The sequence below is a fragment of the Bacillus rossius genome, chromosome 8 (genome assembly GCF_032445375.1).
Source record: "Bacillus rossius redtenbacheri isolate Brsri chromosome 8, Brsri_v3, whole genome shotgun sequence".
Classification (NCBI taxonomy): domain Eukaryota; kingdom Metazoa; phylum Arthropoda; class Insecta; order Phasmatodea; family Bacillidae; genus Bacillus; species Bacillus rossius.
In genome coordinates this window covers 40,345,059-40,362,958 of record NC_086336.1, presented here as the reverse complement: position 1 = coordinate 40,362,958, position 17,900 = coordinate 40,345,059, and the positions used below count along the sequence as shown (strand labels likewise).

The 17,900-nt window shown below is 34.5% G+C and overlaps 1 protein-coding gene across 2 annotated transcripts in view; it reads left to right on the top strand.

Moving 5' to 3' along the window:
* Positions 1-643: 643 nt before the first annotated feature.
* The window catches only part of LOC134534787 (uncharacterized), a 60,695-nt gene continuing 43,438 nt past the window's right edge, over positions 644-17,900 (top strand). Inside the window, exons 1-2 of one of the 2 annotated variants that reach the window (XM_063373369.1) lie at positions 644-1,085; positions 13,225-13,382. In XM_063373369.1, the coding sequence (XP_063229439.1) occupies positions 13,352-13,382 (31 nt within the window). In that variant the 5' untranslated portion in view covers positions 644-1,085; positions 13,225-13,351. Of the gene's footprint in view, positions 1,086-1,163; positions 1,225-13,224; positions 13,383-17,900 lie in introns of those variants that run through there. The other variant, XM_063373368.1, reaches the window with a different exon arrangement.

Below are 17,900 nucleotides of genomic sequence, written 5' to 3'. Positions count from 1 at the left end.
ACACATGTGTGTAGACTATTTGAAAATATGCATAAATCTGTCTTCAATCATATTTTATGTGATGGTTGATATAGTTATTAACTTAAAGATAGTAAACATGAACTAATAAAACACAAATTATTTTAAGTATACAGGAATTTATACATGAGCACATACCTATGAATGCTTGAAAAAGAAGGGGGGAAATTGATAAATATGCTCATGGGAAGAGCACGAGCATAACTGCATATGTAACGCAGAAGGCCGTTATATTTCTTCGCAACTGCGGGTTAAGGTTATTACAGATTACAGATATATGAATATGTAAAATATAGCAAGTATTTCATTTTTTCATTTTATTTTGTCCAGTAAATACAGTATATATGTTTTGCACATCACCGTATTGGACATGTCTATACAATTATTTTACAATTTATTTTATTTCTATGCAAATACTAATTTTATTAAATAGTATATTTAGTAAATAAATATACTTTTTCACTAATGCGAATTGTTACACACGTTAAAAGAATTCTAACATCCATTAATTTTCTTGGTCTTTTGAAAGTTGCAAACATTTAAAACTTGCATCTCCATATTTTAGATGTCTGAAAGACAAAACAACATGATAAAAATCACGAGTGTTTATGTGATTACATAGCACAAGTTCAGGGCAAGTTCAGTGCATTGTCGAAACGTGTTCGAAACAAATTTGCGGACTTACAAAAATATATTATGTTAATAATTATTTATTGAACAGTACAATTTCATTTGTTGATGATAATTTTCTAAGGAGACTATTGAATAAACCGTTCTTGGTCATGACAAGTGTTCTGAAAAGCTTGTCGGGAATTCTGCTAAAGGGAGTGGGAAGTCAATTTGAATTCGCGGGGAATGGACCAATCATAATCCAGTATTTTGAAACAGCCAATGAGAAAATTTGTTTGGTCGCTGTTCATCTCTTTGCCTTACCGTTCACTTTGTAAACTTTATAAAAGCGAGGGAACTTTCAATACATGACGATTGCTAAAGTTCTGCTTGTGTTAGACGGTTTCAAGTTTTGTTGGGTGTTATTTTGGTGGTGTCATTCTGCGTCGAGTGTTTAGGTAAGTCATAACATACTTGCGAAATAGTTTTATTTAAAATTAACTTGTTTTAGTTCAAAGTGTAAGGAAGATTAATTTGTATCACATCCGCCATAGGACAGTTTGTCAAGTAATTTTTGGCAATTTTTTTAAATTCTTGGTAAAGTACGAGAAGGTTATTCCGTTTTATCCACCTTTATTATTTATAATATTGATGTTTTGTAAATGTTAAATTGTTGTGTAGGAATAATTGAATTATTTATAGTATATGTCTAACGTTCTTTGTCTGGAGTTAAATTTTTACAAGAAAGGACGTAGCGCTTTGAATTGTACATAAACAAACGCAAATATTTCTCATTCTCGTGATACACGCAATGAATGATATCTTTAATATTTATTCAGATAATTTTTATGGAAATTCGACAACTGCAAAGGTAGTCAATTTATTAGGTATCTGCCCCAGAACCAGCAAGCATGTACATAGAGTAGAGTTTTGTGTACATTTTGGTGAACTAACATAGGTTTTGTCATAAGAATCCTGCGGTTGATATAAACAAAAGTCTTGTTAGTGTATGCAAATTGCCTCTGCTATCCACATCTTTTTCTGAACGGTTAAGTTACTCAAAGTATTTGTATTCCTTATATTGGATATTTGCTAACTTATTAAATAACGAGCACCAGTTTAATAATATGCACCCAGGATACCTCAGTACTTTAGTTCAAATATAATTTATGTAATGTAGTCCACATAATTTGCTAAAAGTAAGATAAGTGTATTTAAGAGGAAATTACTAACAGATTATTTTTTTAAAACCTTTTTTAACTACAATTTGTTAGTACTATTAATGTTACATACTTGATAGTCTTGCAAAGAGGTCGTTTTTAAATTACTGCTGGTTTCAGAAATACCTGGTAGTGGAAAAAGCAAAGGACTTCAGGAAAATAAGTACCTACTAAAAAAAGCATAAATAAATAAGAAAATATTGAAGTGAAAATTATTATGATCACTATAAAATGTAAATTGGTAATTTCAATAATTTTCCATCAATATTTGTTATTTTTAATCAACTTCAAGGCTTTGCATAACTATTGAGGTTTACAGAATCTAGTTAGAATAAAATTCTTTCTAAATTTAATATATTTTCACAGTTTTGGAGTATTCTAATTTGTTAACCTAACCAACCGGTTACTTTAGTTATGATCACCCAGAGTAATTCATCACCTATCCTCAAAAATAAAACTGCAGTAAAATAAATCATCTCTACAAAAACATACCATTTGCGTATAATCAAGGGAATAGTTTACAACACGATACCATAAAAATATTAATATCACTATAGTGGTGCTAACTTAATTACCAATCCTACGTTTTTACCCTACATTTTTTGTAATAATTAACTTTTTGGCATAGTATTGTTAGAACCCCAAAATATTACAATCATAGTAAATTGATTTTGTTAATAGTAAATGCTTGAAGCAGCAAAGGGTTCTGTGTAGTGAATGGCCAACTGGCGGCCAGTGAGCAGGACATGGTCCATGACAGTTTCGTACTGCCCGCTTAAAGAATATGTCAATAAAATATCATGTATACTCTTTTGTATTAACAATCTTGGTTTGTCTATTTGTAGGATAGTTTGTCATAATATTCTCTCCGAAATATATATATATGTGTGTGTGTGTGTGTATAAAAACATTATATTGTCTCATGATAATTTTTAGGTGAAAAGGTTTTTCTTTGTTATTTTTTGTGAATACTATGTTAAAAATTAATTAATTTCTTTTTTCTTCATGACAGGCCACATACTAGTACATTTACTATTTGCACTACAGAATAATAAAACATTAAAAAATCTTTGTTATAAAAGTAATATTTATTCACATAAGGTGTGTTGCCCTTGAATTGGTTTGAAGGTTATCAGGCCCTGAAAGAGTGAAATTGGCTATCACTGGATAAAAATATTAAAGTTTTTTATTTATCTCTTGATGAACAGTAAAATACTTTTCGATCAACATTTATTCATTTTTAAAAATCAAAGTGCACAATTTTACTTTTCATATCTTAGCAAGTTTTTGAGAATTCGGTCAGAATTAAATACATTCTCTCCTCTCCCCCCCCCCCCCCCCCCCCCCCCCGCCACCACCGCAAACACTTTCAGCAAATTTTATAGGTTGCTAATCAGATGTAACAAAATCTTATCTTTAGTAAAATGAGGCCACTAGGTGTAAGAATCACAGCAAAAAACAGCACATGTAAAAACAACACACTATTGAAGTAACAGGAATGCAAGTAAAATTTACAAAAACTCATCTATTTCGAAGAAGGTACATACCTATGTCTTATTACCAATCTTACAACTATTAGTGTTTGTCGGGAAATATGTGTCTTAACATGAATTCACTGAAATAATAACATAATTTTAATGTAACAAATTGTAAGATTTAACAATATCAAATTCCACAATAAAATTTTTCTTTAAAATTGCACATTCACAAATCAACTTAAGATTTACTCTCACAGTGCAGCATGGCCATTGTCAATTGTTTCTAAATTTGTATTATTGAGACATTGCCAAATGTGCGAGTAACAGTACAACCTCAATTTATTGATAATATAGTTTTAATTAAAATTGGAGTAGGCCCATATAGAAAATTATATTTTTACTTGAAAAATTAATATAAATTAACATTGAAATTGTTATACTGAGTACTTATAATAAACTTGATAAGAAATAGAAATAGGTATGAATTTGAGTTATAGCTGGTAGCACATGCTGTTTTCGAAGTGATCAGGGTACGCTTTTGGTATTCTCGCATGCGCAGAAGGCTCTGTGAATATTAAACTTACCATTCATATACAAACATGAACATAATGGAATTGTTAGGATTGTGTGAAACAACCAGTAAAAAATAAAAAAACAAAGTTTTCTTTACATTTAGTTGTGATTTCACCTTAGGTAGCATATGCGATGAATTTAGGGATGAAAGGCGTGCCTGTTTTGGTTCTTTTTGTACTAGCAGTAAATAGTGTTTTTTTTTTTTTACAGGTATAATTGGCCCTAACTTGGTTACATTAATTTAGAGCCCCAGTTAATAAATTGGAACATCCTAAATCAAGTGGTAATTATAGTTTTATTTGAGACTAAATTAATGAACACACTTTAGAATCAATAGGAATATTGATTATTTTAATTTTTGTTTGTAATTATGCCCAAGAAACAGTTTTACACACCTTTGCAAACCACATCCAAATGCCTCTATTTTTATTTTATTTTTTACAAATACCCTACACATTTTCTTTGAATGTATATCAAATACATTAAACAAATGGATTTTGCTAGGGCTTTTGAAAGTTTTTAATTTACCACAAACCTTGTATGCTCTGAAACACCAGTTGCATTCAGACATATGTAAGTTTGTAAACTTTCACATTAAAAAGTTACACTTTCACATTCAAAAGTTACAAGGATTTATTATTGCTATCAGTGACGAATTTACCATCAGGCTGAGTAGTCTTGAGCCTAGGGCGGCAGATTTTTGGGACAACAAATTTGGTGACAAATGTTTTTTTTTTTTTTTGCTACCTCATAGAAATCAAAAAAGTTTTCTGTATGACGGTTTTCTGATGATTTGCATATAGAAGTCTGCAACAAATTTTGCCGATGACTTTCCCCCTCTCCCTTGTCATTGTACGTTCCGTGAATCCGTGTAGCAAACTTCCATATTCTAGAGTAAAACAGCTAGTCCCCCCCCCCCCCCCCCCCAAACCAGTAATCGACATCTGCGCCCTCTGCCCACACTTTGAATGAGTTCGGGTGAGAGGTTTTCTTGTATAAAAATGGTAAAAAATTATCTGAGATTGACCTTGAGCCATGAAAAATTAAACACTTTAGCTCTTTTGTGCATAGTCGGAATTAATGAACAAGATTAGTATGATGATATTATCGATGATTTTGCCAACAAAAAATTGCGCCAAAAGGTATTGTAACAAACTTTTATAACTTGACTAAGTTGATTATTTTTAACTGTTTGTAAGCACATTAAAGATTATTTATTTACATTTACCAAATGTACATTATTGTGTAAGTAACATGCATTACCCCGCCTTATTAATAGTACATGATTGAGCTTTCATTAGCTCAAAAATATACCCAAAAATTATTTTACGTGCCATTTCAACGAAATAGTTAGATTGTAAAATTAATCTAGGACATGAAAATTGTAGAGGCAAAGTGGCAAAAACTTTACAGCCTATACCTTGAAAATTTGTAAATCCACCACTGATTGCTATGCTCAATGGTGTAAACCCATGTACTTCACTTTTAATTGTGATGTGAGTACTTTCTTATTAGTCACCATTAGTACTAAGTTAAGTAAAAATAAATAAATTTGTGTGGAAGTGTTATAAACATGTGAACTGATGTTTTGCATCCACATTGAGGGTTTTTGGCCAATAAGTTCAGACTGTGTTCAGTCCTCTTCTGTTTCTGCAATTGCTGCTTTGCAATTAAATGTTAAGGAATTGACTGGTTAAGAAGAAAAAACAGCCACCTAATTAGAATATATTTATACTTTTCAAGGAACAAAGTATGTGTTAAGGGTTTGGTCGGAAATACACTCTAGAAAGATTTTAGTGTGAAGCAATATGACAATGTGATAACTCTTGTGAGAATTTTTATTCATTACCAATCCTGAATGTTAACATAGCATTTTATTAATTTGAATTTTATCAGGATGTAGTTTTCACTTTTAAAGGTACAGTAGATAATGTCAGAGCACATATTAGTATGTAACCAGAAATAACACCATCCAATAAACATAACTGTAAAATTCAAGAATTGATAATAATGCAAGTTACCATAATGTTAGAAGGTTTTTGCATTAATAGTGTATCCCATTTAATACATAATTAATTTTTCAACCTTTTGTGGTGTTTTCTAGAATTTTTTTTATAGTTTAAAATAACATAGAAAAAATTGTAAATTTCTGATTGTTATGCACACAACCCTCTCGATACGTGAGCACTGTGAGCATGTTCTAGTGTGTTGTGTTGTGTTTTTATGCTTACCAACTCTGGAACATTGTGAATGCTCAAGAGTGTTTTGCAGACCGTACTCATAGTTACTACAAATAATGTTTTAGGAGTGTATGCAGTTAATTTCCTGGGGGGGGGGGGGGGTGTGTTTGTATGTAACCACTTTGTCCGCTGTTTTATTTTCTTTTGTTGGTAAGAATGATAGATTTTTTTTTGTAAGATTTCAAGGGGGGGTGGGGGACCTCCTCACCTTTTGGCGAAAAGTGTGTTTTTTCCGTACAAAGGAGTCATTGGTGCTGGGGCATATTTTTTATTTAAAATGTACTTATCCGACTCCCAGGTTTGTATGTGAAATTCGGGGAAGTAAATATGCGTGTCTGGAAATTATAACTCATAACTGTTCGTGTTGAAATGTTCAAATTGTTATTCTTTGTAGTTCGTCAGATAAGGCATCAAATCAACTCGTTCATTACGCGTGTCTTTTCATGCCCTGTTACTATATACTCTTAGACCACTAATTTGGGGGGGGGGGGGGCACGTTGAGGGTACGTTTTTCGCCACTTTACTAGTGGCGAAGGGATCATTCAACTAATGAGTTCGCCTGCGATTTTTATCAGCTGCAACTTGACACACGCGAAACCAGCATTCAGCCTTACAGAATGTCGTTTCATCGCTTGCCTTCGCGTCCCCCTAAACATTTTAACTGAGGTTTGTTCGTTTGATTACGAAGTAATAAATAAGATGAAGTATTCGAAATAGATTATATTATAAAGTTGGACGTAACACGACTAACATGGATAGCGACTTGTTGAGCATTACAGTTCATTCTAAACCCCTCTCCTCTATTTCCTCTCTTAAAGCCTTAGCACACAATTAACAGTTGGTACAAATCAAATTAAATATATCCTGTAGTTCGATCCCTTGAATGTCGCATGGCTTCACTCGAACGTCATAACTGTGACCATCTTGACGTTTCAAGGAATTCAGTGGTTTGAAATCTTAAGAATTTTTCGTTCCGAACGTGCCCTGAAATTTCTTGAATTTGATTTTGGCAGTCTTCATTTTAATTTCGGTGCTCATCAATTTTTTCTGCACGAGTCATGCAGGGGCGGTGGGATCCAACCCGCGACCCTCGCCGCATGAGGCTGTTAAGTTAGTGAATACTGCAACCGGAGGACTTAACAAAATAGTGTTTGGATTATAATTTTTATACTTCATGTTCACATATTAAAATATATAAATATACGTATATATTTAAAAAAAAACATTTGAGATGAAGCGGCTCAAGTGTCATATACCGGATGGCCTAGAACTCAACGTTAAGCTGAGAACAAATGATGATAGGCCAGTTGATTACGGTTCTGAATTAAAAAAAAACTGAAGTCATAGCTAGTTTTTAAGTTACGGACTTATCCCCCCCCCCCTCCAATTCTTCCTCTTCAAATTCTTTAAACTCCCACTGTGCATTAGATACAGTGATTGCAAATGGTTTGTTATACAATCATGAATAACCCTATTATTTACAACAAATAAATATAAAAATTAAAACCTGGCATACGAGTGAAAAAAAAAATCTTTAGTGACTTATGGGCAACAACGTTTTTGACGTGATAACGTCTTATAAATCGATGAACGGCGGCTGCACGCACGTAAAAGCATGACTCATTGTCACGTTCCGCCTGAAGCCGAGCGTGCAAGAACCGGCCAACCACCGTGCGAGAAAATCTTCTATAATATCACACATTTTAAGGCGGCTTATTAAAAGCAGCAATTTTAAAAAAAATTGATTTATTTGTCCAAATTCTTCATTTCAAATTAACAATTTATTGACATTGATTTGATTTCAGTTTATTTCTATAATTAATTGTTCGTGATTATATTTTAACAAATTTATTTAAATTAGATTTGCAAAAACTAAATAATATTTGAAAATTAAAAAGTATGCAATTTTTCATCCATGTTTTCATATGACGTTATCACGTAAAATTATCGTCCGTAAACCGACTTTGGCACCCCCCCCCCCCCTTTTTTTATTAGTAGGTTTAATCATGATTTCGAGACAAAAACTTTTGTAGTCACAGTAGGTATCTAATTTTGGTGTAGGGTAGGGATTGCAAAACTTGAAGGAAAAAAACTACGTCATTTTTTATTTCAAATCATAATTAATTGGTCATCAACTGTTCTCGGTTTGACGTTAAGTTCTGGGGCACTCTGTTTATATAGTACGCATTTTTTAAACTTCCACATTTGCCCACTACACTATATATAATCTTGGGAGACAAAACTGCTATGCAAACCCTCACCTTTGTCTTTGTGGTCTCCAATCCCCAAACGTTATTCAGATCATGTATTCGAGGTTGTTTAGGGAAGAAATAAAATATTTATTTCTACATTTATCGACGTGTGAACCTTAAAACCTGTCGCTAGTGTGACCCCGTTCCTAAACTTCAGCAATTTAAATTCCATCTGTGGAAAACCTGCGAGTTTAAGTTCTGGCAAGTCTGCAGGCAGTGCGGACGTAAAAGGCGACAGGCAGGTTAGCGGCTCTTCCCAAAATGGACGTTCTAGATCTCTCCGACTCTATAAAAGTAATCGTGCATACCGACTCTGTGCTCGTTGGAGGAGGTTGGGCGCAAGCTCCGCCATGCAGAGCAGTTACCATTGGAGGACGTGTTGGGGCGGTTCGCCTCGCCTGCCGTTTTAATAAAGGCCAGGGACTCCGCCCTTTTCGTTCTGGCTGGAGAGTGCAGCACAATGAGCTGACTAGGACCAGAAGCATGCTGAAGAAGGAGGCCCCAGCGAGGTGTCTTTGAGTCTCTTCGAAATGCTGTTTTCCGACATTTCAAGGGCGTGCCCTTTGCCAATGTTTCCCAAACCTAAGGATCCTTTAATATCAAGGCTGCATTCAGTGGCAAACTAGCCATGGAAGGATACACTACTTCATTCTATGCTAACGCAACTTGGTGTATCAATAAATAAATACTTTTTCGGCAGTAATTTTTGACTCACAATTTTCGAGCAAATTTCAATTTATAAACGTTTATGTTGATCAGTGGCAGTCCTAGTTTTCGTGGCCCTGGGCCATTAACTTTTTCAGGGTTCTAAAATGATGGAGAAGGGCCTAACCGAAAGCCTGCCGGTAAGGGGGGGAGGGGTAGAATAGCCCCCTAATGAAAAGGCTGGAAGACTTTTTTTTTTAATAAACTCTCGAAAACAAGGTTTTTAATCCACTCTGGAACTTATAATTCGACCGTTATTTTTCTCATCTATCTTAAGAAAATTTTGATGTTCTTTCTAGAAAAAACCTACGTCGGGTTACTTTCATTAATGCAAACAAATCTAATTCCTGTGAAATAACGTCATTGTGAGACATTAAAATCTTTGAAGGTTTTTATTATATGAAATAATGGGAAACTCAATTTAAATCGAAAGGTATTGGGTCATCACTTTATATTACCTAAATTTGATTTTAAAAAAAATTGTTTTCCCATTAATGCCCTTATCTTTCACAGAAAAACTAGACTAAACAGGGATCATAAAAATAGAAAATGGCCGGCGCAGGACCCTTGATATATGCCGGCCTTGGCCGCCCGTGAAGTAATAATTTGACAATAATATATAAACATAAAAGGGCGTAGATAACAGCTGGCTAACGCAACATACTATCGTTACATTTTAACTAAGTCACCAAACCCTCAAAGGCTAAAAGGTTGCATGAATGTACGTGAGCGACTCGTACTCACATGAAATGCTGCATGGGCAATCCAGTAAGGATCCTTGGGCTGTGTGTTTTTTTACTGTGTTGGGAAAGGGCAAGAAAATTTTACATATTACCGTCTGTATGTTCACTCCAGTGTGCAATTTTGACAGTCACGTTTTCGTTTTCGGGCATCCTCATTCAGTCCCCTCTCCCCCCCTCCTCTTCCTTGTGATAATTAAATAAATGTGGACGCTAAACATCCAGAGTCGAGGATTTTTTTTCCCCGCCTAATGAGTTGGCGTTCAAAATAACGTGCTTCGCAGCCACCAACTCAGCTACTTCTTCAGCAAAGTAATGACTGGAACGGCTGGAAATTGTTACGTTAAACACCGTCAATTGTTAATTTACGACGATTTTTTTTTTTTAAATTTTTGATTGATAGCGAAGACTGTACATGAGTGTGTTCCCTGTGGAATTTTAACGGCGAATCAGCTCGCTACTCATGAACGTGTGACCTAACAGTATTTATTATTAGAACTAACCATTTATTCATAACAACAGTGAAGTACAGCTATTGGGTATTAAAAGCTGTAGAAAAAAAGTGAGCTGTCTTTCAGTACTCGCCACATCTAACTTCGGTAACTAGCAAATTCATGATATGTTGCAAATACTTATAATTCGAAACTCGGACACAAAATTTAACGTAGAATTCTTTAAAATAATGCTGAGCGTGTTAAATATACGCAAATTGTGTTTTCAACTACATTTCTTGCCGCGAATTACACGTAGTTTCCGCACGCGCCGCTAGAATTCGCTCCTGGAGCAGCTATGTCGACTATTGAATCATTTGATAAGCAGACCGAAATTTTAAACTATATAATGAAACTGCTCCGATGAAGTGAATAAGAATTTAAAAAAATACTAAACCCCGGTTTCGGACCTGATTTTCGACAAGGAATTATGTATTAAAATACTACCCATCTTGTTAAAATTTGTTACAGTTAATAATAAGTTTTCCTTTGGCTTTGTTAACTTTGGTTCGCGTCTTCTGCCACAGATGGCAGAACCGTGGTTACACATCTCCGTTCCATTCACGAAATTACTCCTACCAAATGCCAAACACCGAGAACTAAGGTGTTGTTGCTCATGATAAACGTTAATTTATTATACATTAGCTTACTTGCGATGGTTTATTGTGTGTTTTATTTTAAACTGCCACAGTAACGTAATTGTTTATTTTCATGAATTTTGTCTTCAACTGTACTCGCTGGAGCAAAACTTGCTTTATGTAGCCAGTGAACTTACATCGAACGAGTTTGGAGTCAAGTGTATTCACATGCGAGTACCGTTTAAATTCGCCCCAGGTTTTTAAGATTTTCAAGACTTGTTCCTATTAAACCGTTTATTTGGTCTATCTTGTCACTAGTTGTTCGTGCAAAAAAGAATGATCGCATGCCGCTAGAGTTGGTAAGCTCCTATCTCCTCTTCCCCCCATCAAACATAAAAAAGTTAATGTTCTAAGTTTTTTTATTGCGTTTTTAAACGTTCCTATTTGGGAAAGTAAGTTTTATCTGAGAATTTTTTTTTTCAAGTGGCATAACCATTCTGTTTCAACGAAAATGTGCAATTAAAAATCCCGTTGTCTTTGTTTTGTTGACCTCGCAGGCAGGACAAGACAGGCATGCAAATCCTCGCGCATTCATTAGCGGGAAGGAACTAATGGGAGAGTAACTCAGAGGTGCCCACCCCCCCAAACACTATGACTCACCCCCCCTAACCTAATGAATAATGATGCGCAACCCCCCCCCCCCCCCCCGAATTTTTTTTTTGCCATTTTCTCAATGATTTACTCAATTATTTTATAATATTATACTTTTTTAGTATTATATTTTATCACATTTTGCATTAATTAAAACTGATTTTCTAATAATAATTTTGGTCATATCAGGTAATATTTCCATCCTGAACCGACAGATACCAAACTGCTTTTGTTGAGGAAAGTGCGGGGTTGTCAATTTGATTTACAAGATCCCTTTCAATTATCAATGCACCAGAAACGTATTTTCACATTCGAAGCTATAATTATGTAAATAATATATACATTTTTCTCGTCTTTTAACCACCCCCCCCCCTAAAATTTTAATGACGCAGTCTGCGTCGTTACCCCCCCTTGTGGGCACCCCTGAGTAACTTGTGTTGAGTGGACAATCAGCAATGCCAGTTCAGTGGCTATTCAAATTTTCCTCTGCAAGAAAACTTTTTATAAGAGATAATAATTTAATCTTGGACATTTGTCAAAAATGTATTCCCTTTAGCAAGATTGGACGTTACTACTTCTGACATTATTTATTTTAAGTTCTTTATTGGTAGCGAAGTTCTTACACTGAACCATATTTATAAAGCCACTGCCGTTACACGCAAGTAGTCATTGATGTATTGCAGATCTCAGCAGTGGAATGTATCCATCATGTATTATTAATTAATCAGGATGTCTATAGGTCACGGAAGTCACCAAAGTTTCGAAAAAAAAATCCCCAAGTAAACTGTAACGGTGCTGTATGCCACGAAAATCTAGCCTTTTTTCTAACTTTCATTTTGTCGCACATGTAATATAAATGTTTGGAGACTGCCCATTTAGGTAAATAATTTGGAATCATCTCCGAGAAGATTTTAGCTTTGTAAAAAAAAAAATAAGCACGTTCCTATTATAATAGATCTTTATATTATATTATGTTCAGTGATGTGCATTAAATTAAAAAAAACACACATTTTGCTATAAAAAGTTGATGAATTGAATTGTCCTGGCTTTCTTTTTGTAAAGCCTCGATTACATTACTCGAGTTTTCTCGTGTGTGCATGCGAGTATTGTTCACTATCTATCTAGTGTTGATTACACAGAGCGAATAAAAATATATAATATGTGATATATTGGTGATGAATTTGAGAAACCAGCCAATAGAACAACGTAACTATAGCAGGCGAGTACCTAGTAGATTAGAAGATAGAAGAGTCTTCTAACTTTTTACGTTTAACTCGATCGCGCGTCATACTCGGAACGAGTCAAGTGGCAGCTGAATGAACTCTCGGGTTAGAGCAGCTAGTTAAACTCGGCCGTAAGGTATTGTGGAGTGCTTATATGGAGAGAGAGTGTTTTATTTTCGGAGACTTGGTGCTCACATTTCCGTGACACGTTCCGTCTCGGGGCGCAGCGTTGCCGGGACGCCAGACAGGATGCATGTGGATGTTTTTTGGAGAGGGGTCGACGGAGCTTTGGTTGAGGAAGGGGGGAGGGGTGCAGGTGGTAGACCGGCAGTGCAGGCATTCCCTCTCCTCCTCCCAGCTGACTTCCCCTCGCGGGGACTGCGGCACGCTCTTTCTCGCTCGGACACTGAGGCCGGTCCCCCCTCTCTTTCTGTTGCCTCGTCTAGCGACCCCGCAGCGCCGCCAGCAAGCAGCAGCAGCAGCGACGACCCCCGGTGTCCTCCGCCTGGCTTTGTCGTCGACTCCACTCCCGTCCGGAAAGCCACCAGCTGAAGAACGCACACATCCGCCGCCATGTCAGACGTCGAGCGCGCCGACGCCGAAGGTAAAGTTTCCCGGCCCCCCGCCGTTGTGCGAACTTTTCTTTTTCGAACTTGGCGCCCCGTCGCTGGGCGACCAATGGCGAGGCTTCCCGTGTTTGTTGTAGGTCGTCGACCCCGTCCTGGGGTCGAGACAGTGGCGTAGCCAGGATTAGTGTATGGGGGGTGTTAAGAAGCATGTCCCCCCCCCCCCCCCCGTATTAAAGCGGTGGGTCCGGGGGTCCTCCCCGGGAAAATTTGTATTTTAAGGTGTAAAATAGTGCTATTTTAGCAGTTTTCAGTACTTAAATTTAAATATTGTAATGGTAAAAATTTTATTAATTTCAATATGAAATTTGTTTGAATGATGAATAAGAAATTAATTAAAGATTTGGTGCTGGGGGGGGGGGGGAGGGGTGTGGGGTGTGGTTGAACCCAAAAAAAAAACACCCTGGCTACTTCCCTGGGTCGAGAGAGTGAAGATTTTAATCTATGAAATTTGAAGTTTGGAGATCTGCTGATACCACCACTCTTGTAGCTCTTGGTGTGGCTGAATGTGATTCCTATAATGTGCATGTTTTAGTTTATATTTTAAAAAAAATATTCAGCCTTACCGTATGTAAAATGCACTATATTTTACACACACTTTAATAATTGGGTCTGCTTGCTCTTGAAAAAATCTAAACTGTGAAATGGGAATGATAAATGTAATCTCTCACCCCCCCCTCCCCCTTCTGGGAATCCTATAAATTTTGCCCCTATAAAGGTTAAGCCATCACCTTTGTAAATTTAGGGATGATAATTTTATTCATGAAATTTTCATTTGAACTAAAAAAAGGATGAATGAAGTGAGAAGTATATCAGTATGAATACTAAGTACAGTTCAGCTAATCTGGACATTTTGAAGTGACCTTCAGTTGTGATACTGGTCAAAAATCCCAGAAATTCAAATTAAACATATTTCGCCCTGTACATTTCCCGACTAACATTAGGACAAGTTTTTTTTTTACACTCGACAGTTACAGTGAAAGAAAACATTTGGTACAAGTTTTTAACGTACGGTAATGATCTGATTTTTAATAATACTTGTCAAGGGGAAATGTTTGTTTATACTAACTATTGCAGTGCACTTTAAAATATTAGGCTTTAAACCAAATACTTTAGAAATTGATTTAAAACTTTTACTGCTTACATTTGAGAGCTACGGTGATTTTGTTATTGGTCAGATCACTTGCATTATATAAGTGATCCAGATTCAATTTGTGTGGTCAAACAAACTTTTCACTAGTGAGAAATGTGGTGGATGTAACAGATTATTGGATTTGGGGTACATCTGTTAAAGAGTGACAAATTAGTTACTTATTTAAGGGTCTACTTATGCAAAAAAAAACTAACTGTATAACCATAAGTTACTTTACATGAATAAGTAAACAAGGTATTATTTTACAAGTTTTTAAAAGATACTTGTCATGGCTGTGTTTGAATTTATTTATGGGTCATGTGGTATGAATTGTAATTAAAAATGTCTGGAAAATATAATTTATTTAGTAATACTCTTATTCTAATTAAGTATATTTATGATCCTGTGGCCTTCATCGCATAAAAAAATTCTTTGTGTGTTAATTTTCTGCTTTGCATGAGTGTGGTTGTGATAAACAGCATGATGAAAATAGAAAGTTATGTGGGGTGGATGACCTTGAGAGGGGGGAATGGATGAAGCAACTAATTCTTGAAGGGCTGTGTGTAGGTGAATGTCTGTAAAAAGAAGAAATAATGATGTTCTTGTAAAATACAGGCTTCTGTGATCAGGATTATTCTTTTAAATGACAAGTAATTTTTGTTTTCCTTGTGCTTTCAATGAAACTAAAACCTTGAATCCTACATGTATTAATGAAAATATTTGTATACTCACATTTTTACAAAGTGGGTTCACATATTTGGCCACTGAGTCAGAATAACAGAACATTAAAAAATATGTTTATTAGTTGCCATTTGGTTGTTAGGTAAATATACAAATGGGGTAATAAATTACAAGGTCTAGAGCAGGTTTCCTAGGATACGGTTACCACTAGTGGTATGTGGCAACGTTGAGGTGGAACGCGATCAAATGCGGACATTTTGACATATTGTCGGGTGCATGTACATTAGTCTATTTTTTTGACCCTGATATTGAAAGTTTGATAATGGACAAACACCAACCAGTTTCCCACTAAAGATAGCTGTTTGTTATGGATCTTGATTTTTGGACTCAATTTAAAATAGTTGTTTAAAATTATTTGTTTTCAGAACTATGTGTGTTAAATAAAACTGCCATTTTGCAATCATTTTATTTTTTCCTGAATTTAGTAGACCTAGTGGTACACAAAAATTTTAAAAAATGTCAGCTAAAATATTGGGAACCCCTGGTATAGAGAATCATGACCGTATAATTGTTAGAATCACCAGGAGGTGTCGATTAATGGCAGACACTATAACGGAATCAATTAAATCAAAGAAAGTTTATTTTTTGACATCCAACTCGTAAGCTTTTTCATAATGTTCTGTAACTGAATTTTGGCTGTCATTTCATTGATCTTGTTGTAAATTTATCCTGGATGGAAGGGAAGGAGAAGGGGATATAACTTCTACTTCTTGAATACATTATTACGAATAAAATGCGGAAATTATCTGGGGAAAGTTTTTAGCTTTCAAACATTAAAAATGCCATGAACTGCTAATGTAAATCTATTTTATACATATTTATATAAAAAATTTCGCTTTTATATAAAAATATGTGATATAAAATGTAAGAACATTTAATTAAAAGGTCCTGAAACATAGATATTTGTAGATACTCTGTGCAGTAATATCAATAAGCACATATAATCGAATATTTGGTAAAAAAAAAAAAAAAAAAAAAAAAAGTATCAGAGTGCCATTTAGGAAGTTTGAGAAATATTATTTATTTAAGTACTGATTTCCATGTGGGATGAAAAATATTTTTGTGCTGAACTGTTGACTTCACTAGTCAACACAGCCAACAAATCCAGCAATTTTCTTGTTAATCAGTTTTTACATTTTTCTTGCAATTTCTTAACTGGATCTCAGTTACCTTTTATACAATAACCCATCCAATTTTAAATGGGCCATTCAACGTGAAATGAGTCTTATGTTTAAAATATTAAGTTATTATGAAGCCAGTGCTAATATTATTTCTAAACATGTAGAAATTTTTAGGTAAATCAGTTTTTTTGGTATTATTTTTAAACTCAAACTTTCTGGTTATTTTTGACTATCAACTATGCTATTATTTCAAGACAGTATTATGAGTAAAGAAAGTCTTCTATAATCCAACAGACCTGTAGCTTTCTAGTAGAAAATTGAAAAATGACTAACTTTTCAAGAACATAATTAGTAACACAAGTAACACAAATCATGCTATAGTTTACTTATATTTTAATATTTTGGCCCTAAGAGAGTAATAATATTGTATTGATCACTTTAATTCACTTCGAAAAACTTGGCGTGTACGTGATTTTTATTTACAAATTGCAAGTGATTGATTTGTATGTATTCATTAAGCTCTGTAATTATTAGCATTAAAATAAAAACATCACTATTGTTGCTTTTACTGCACAATTTACATTATACTGAGATCATAAGAATTGAAATAACTTCTTGTATTTTAGTATCTAACGGAAACTATCAAATGTTCACAAATCAAGGCCATGTTTATATTTATCAATAATATATAAATATTATAAAAGCTCTAATTGGATTGAAATGCCACAACTAGCTCTGAGGAATTGTGTGAAGAATTTAAAGAAGCTACAAGATGAGAAGAAATGTTTGAAAATAATACTTAATTACAGACAAAAAGAAGCAGAATGCATGATGAAAAGGGAAATATCAAATATAATGCTGAGAATTAAAGACAAATGTTGACAGCCTAAGCAAAAGTGTAAAAAATCTGTCACACCTGTAACATTAAGTGGCGTGAATTTAATATTTAAAAAAATGGGTGCATGTACTTATGTACAACGTTAAAAGTTATACTTACTTGGTGTGATAAAAAAGAAATTAACTAATTTTGCATGAAAATTATTAATAGAAAATAAATGGACAAGAGTGATTTATTAAATAGGGTTAATAAAGTATAAATTTAATCAAAAACCACTATCCTGTTCCCCAATTTCCTGGCTATGATTATTTTGTATCTATCGTTAATGACTTTGCTATTGAGATGCAAGGGTGAAAATTTTCTTAACATGTGATGTATTTGTTAAATTTGTTAATGCATAATTATGTATACATAGAAAGTTAATATGTCATTTTTTAGCTCAACCTTTTCCCAAGTGTAAGGACAGCATTTAAAATTACCTGTTTATAAATTGTGCAAAAAAATCACAAGCATTGCCCAATTTTCAATTTGCTTTTTATCTTGCATTTCCACCTTTCTATATTTCAAGTGAAGTATTGCAAAAAAGATTTAAAGATGTGGACGTAATATGTTCAGAAGGCTAAGGTTTTTCTTTCTCGTGCAGCAAAATTTCAATTACTAAAAT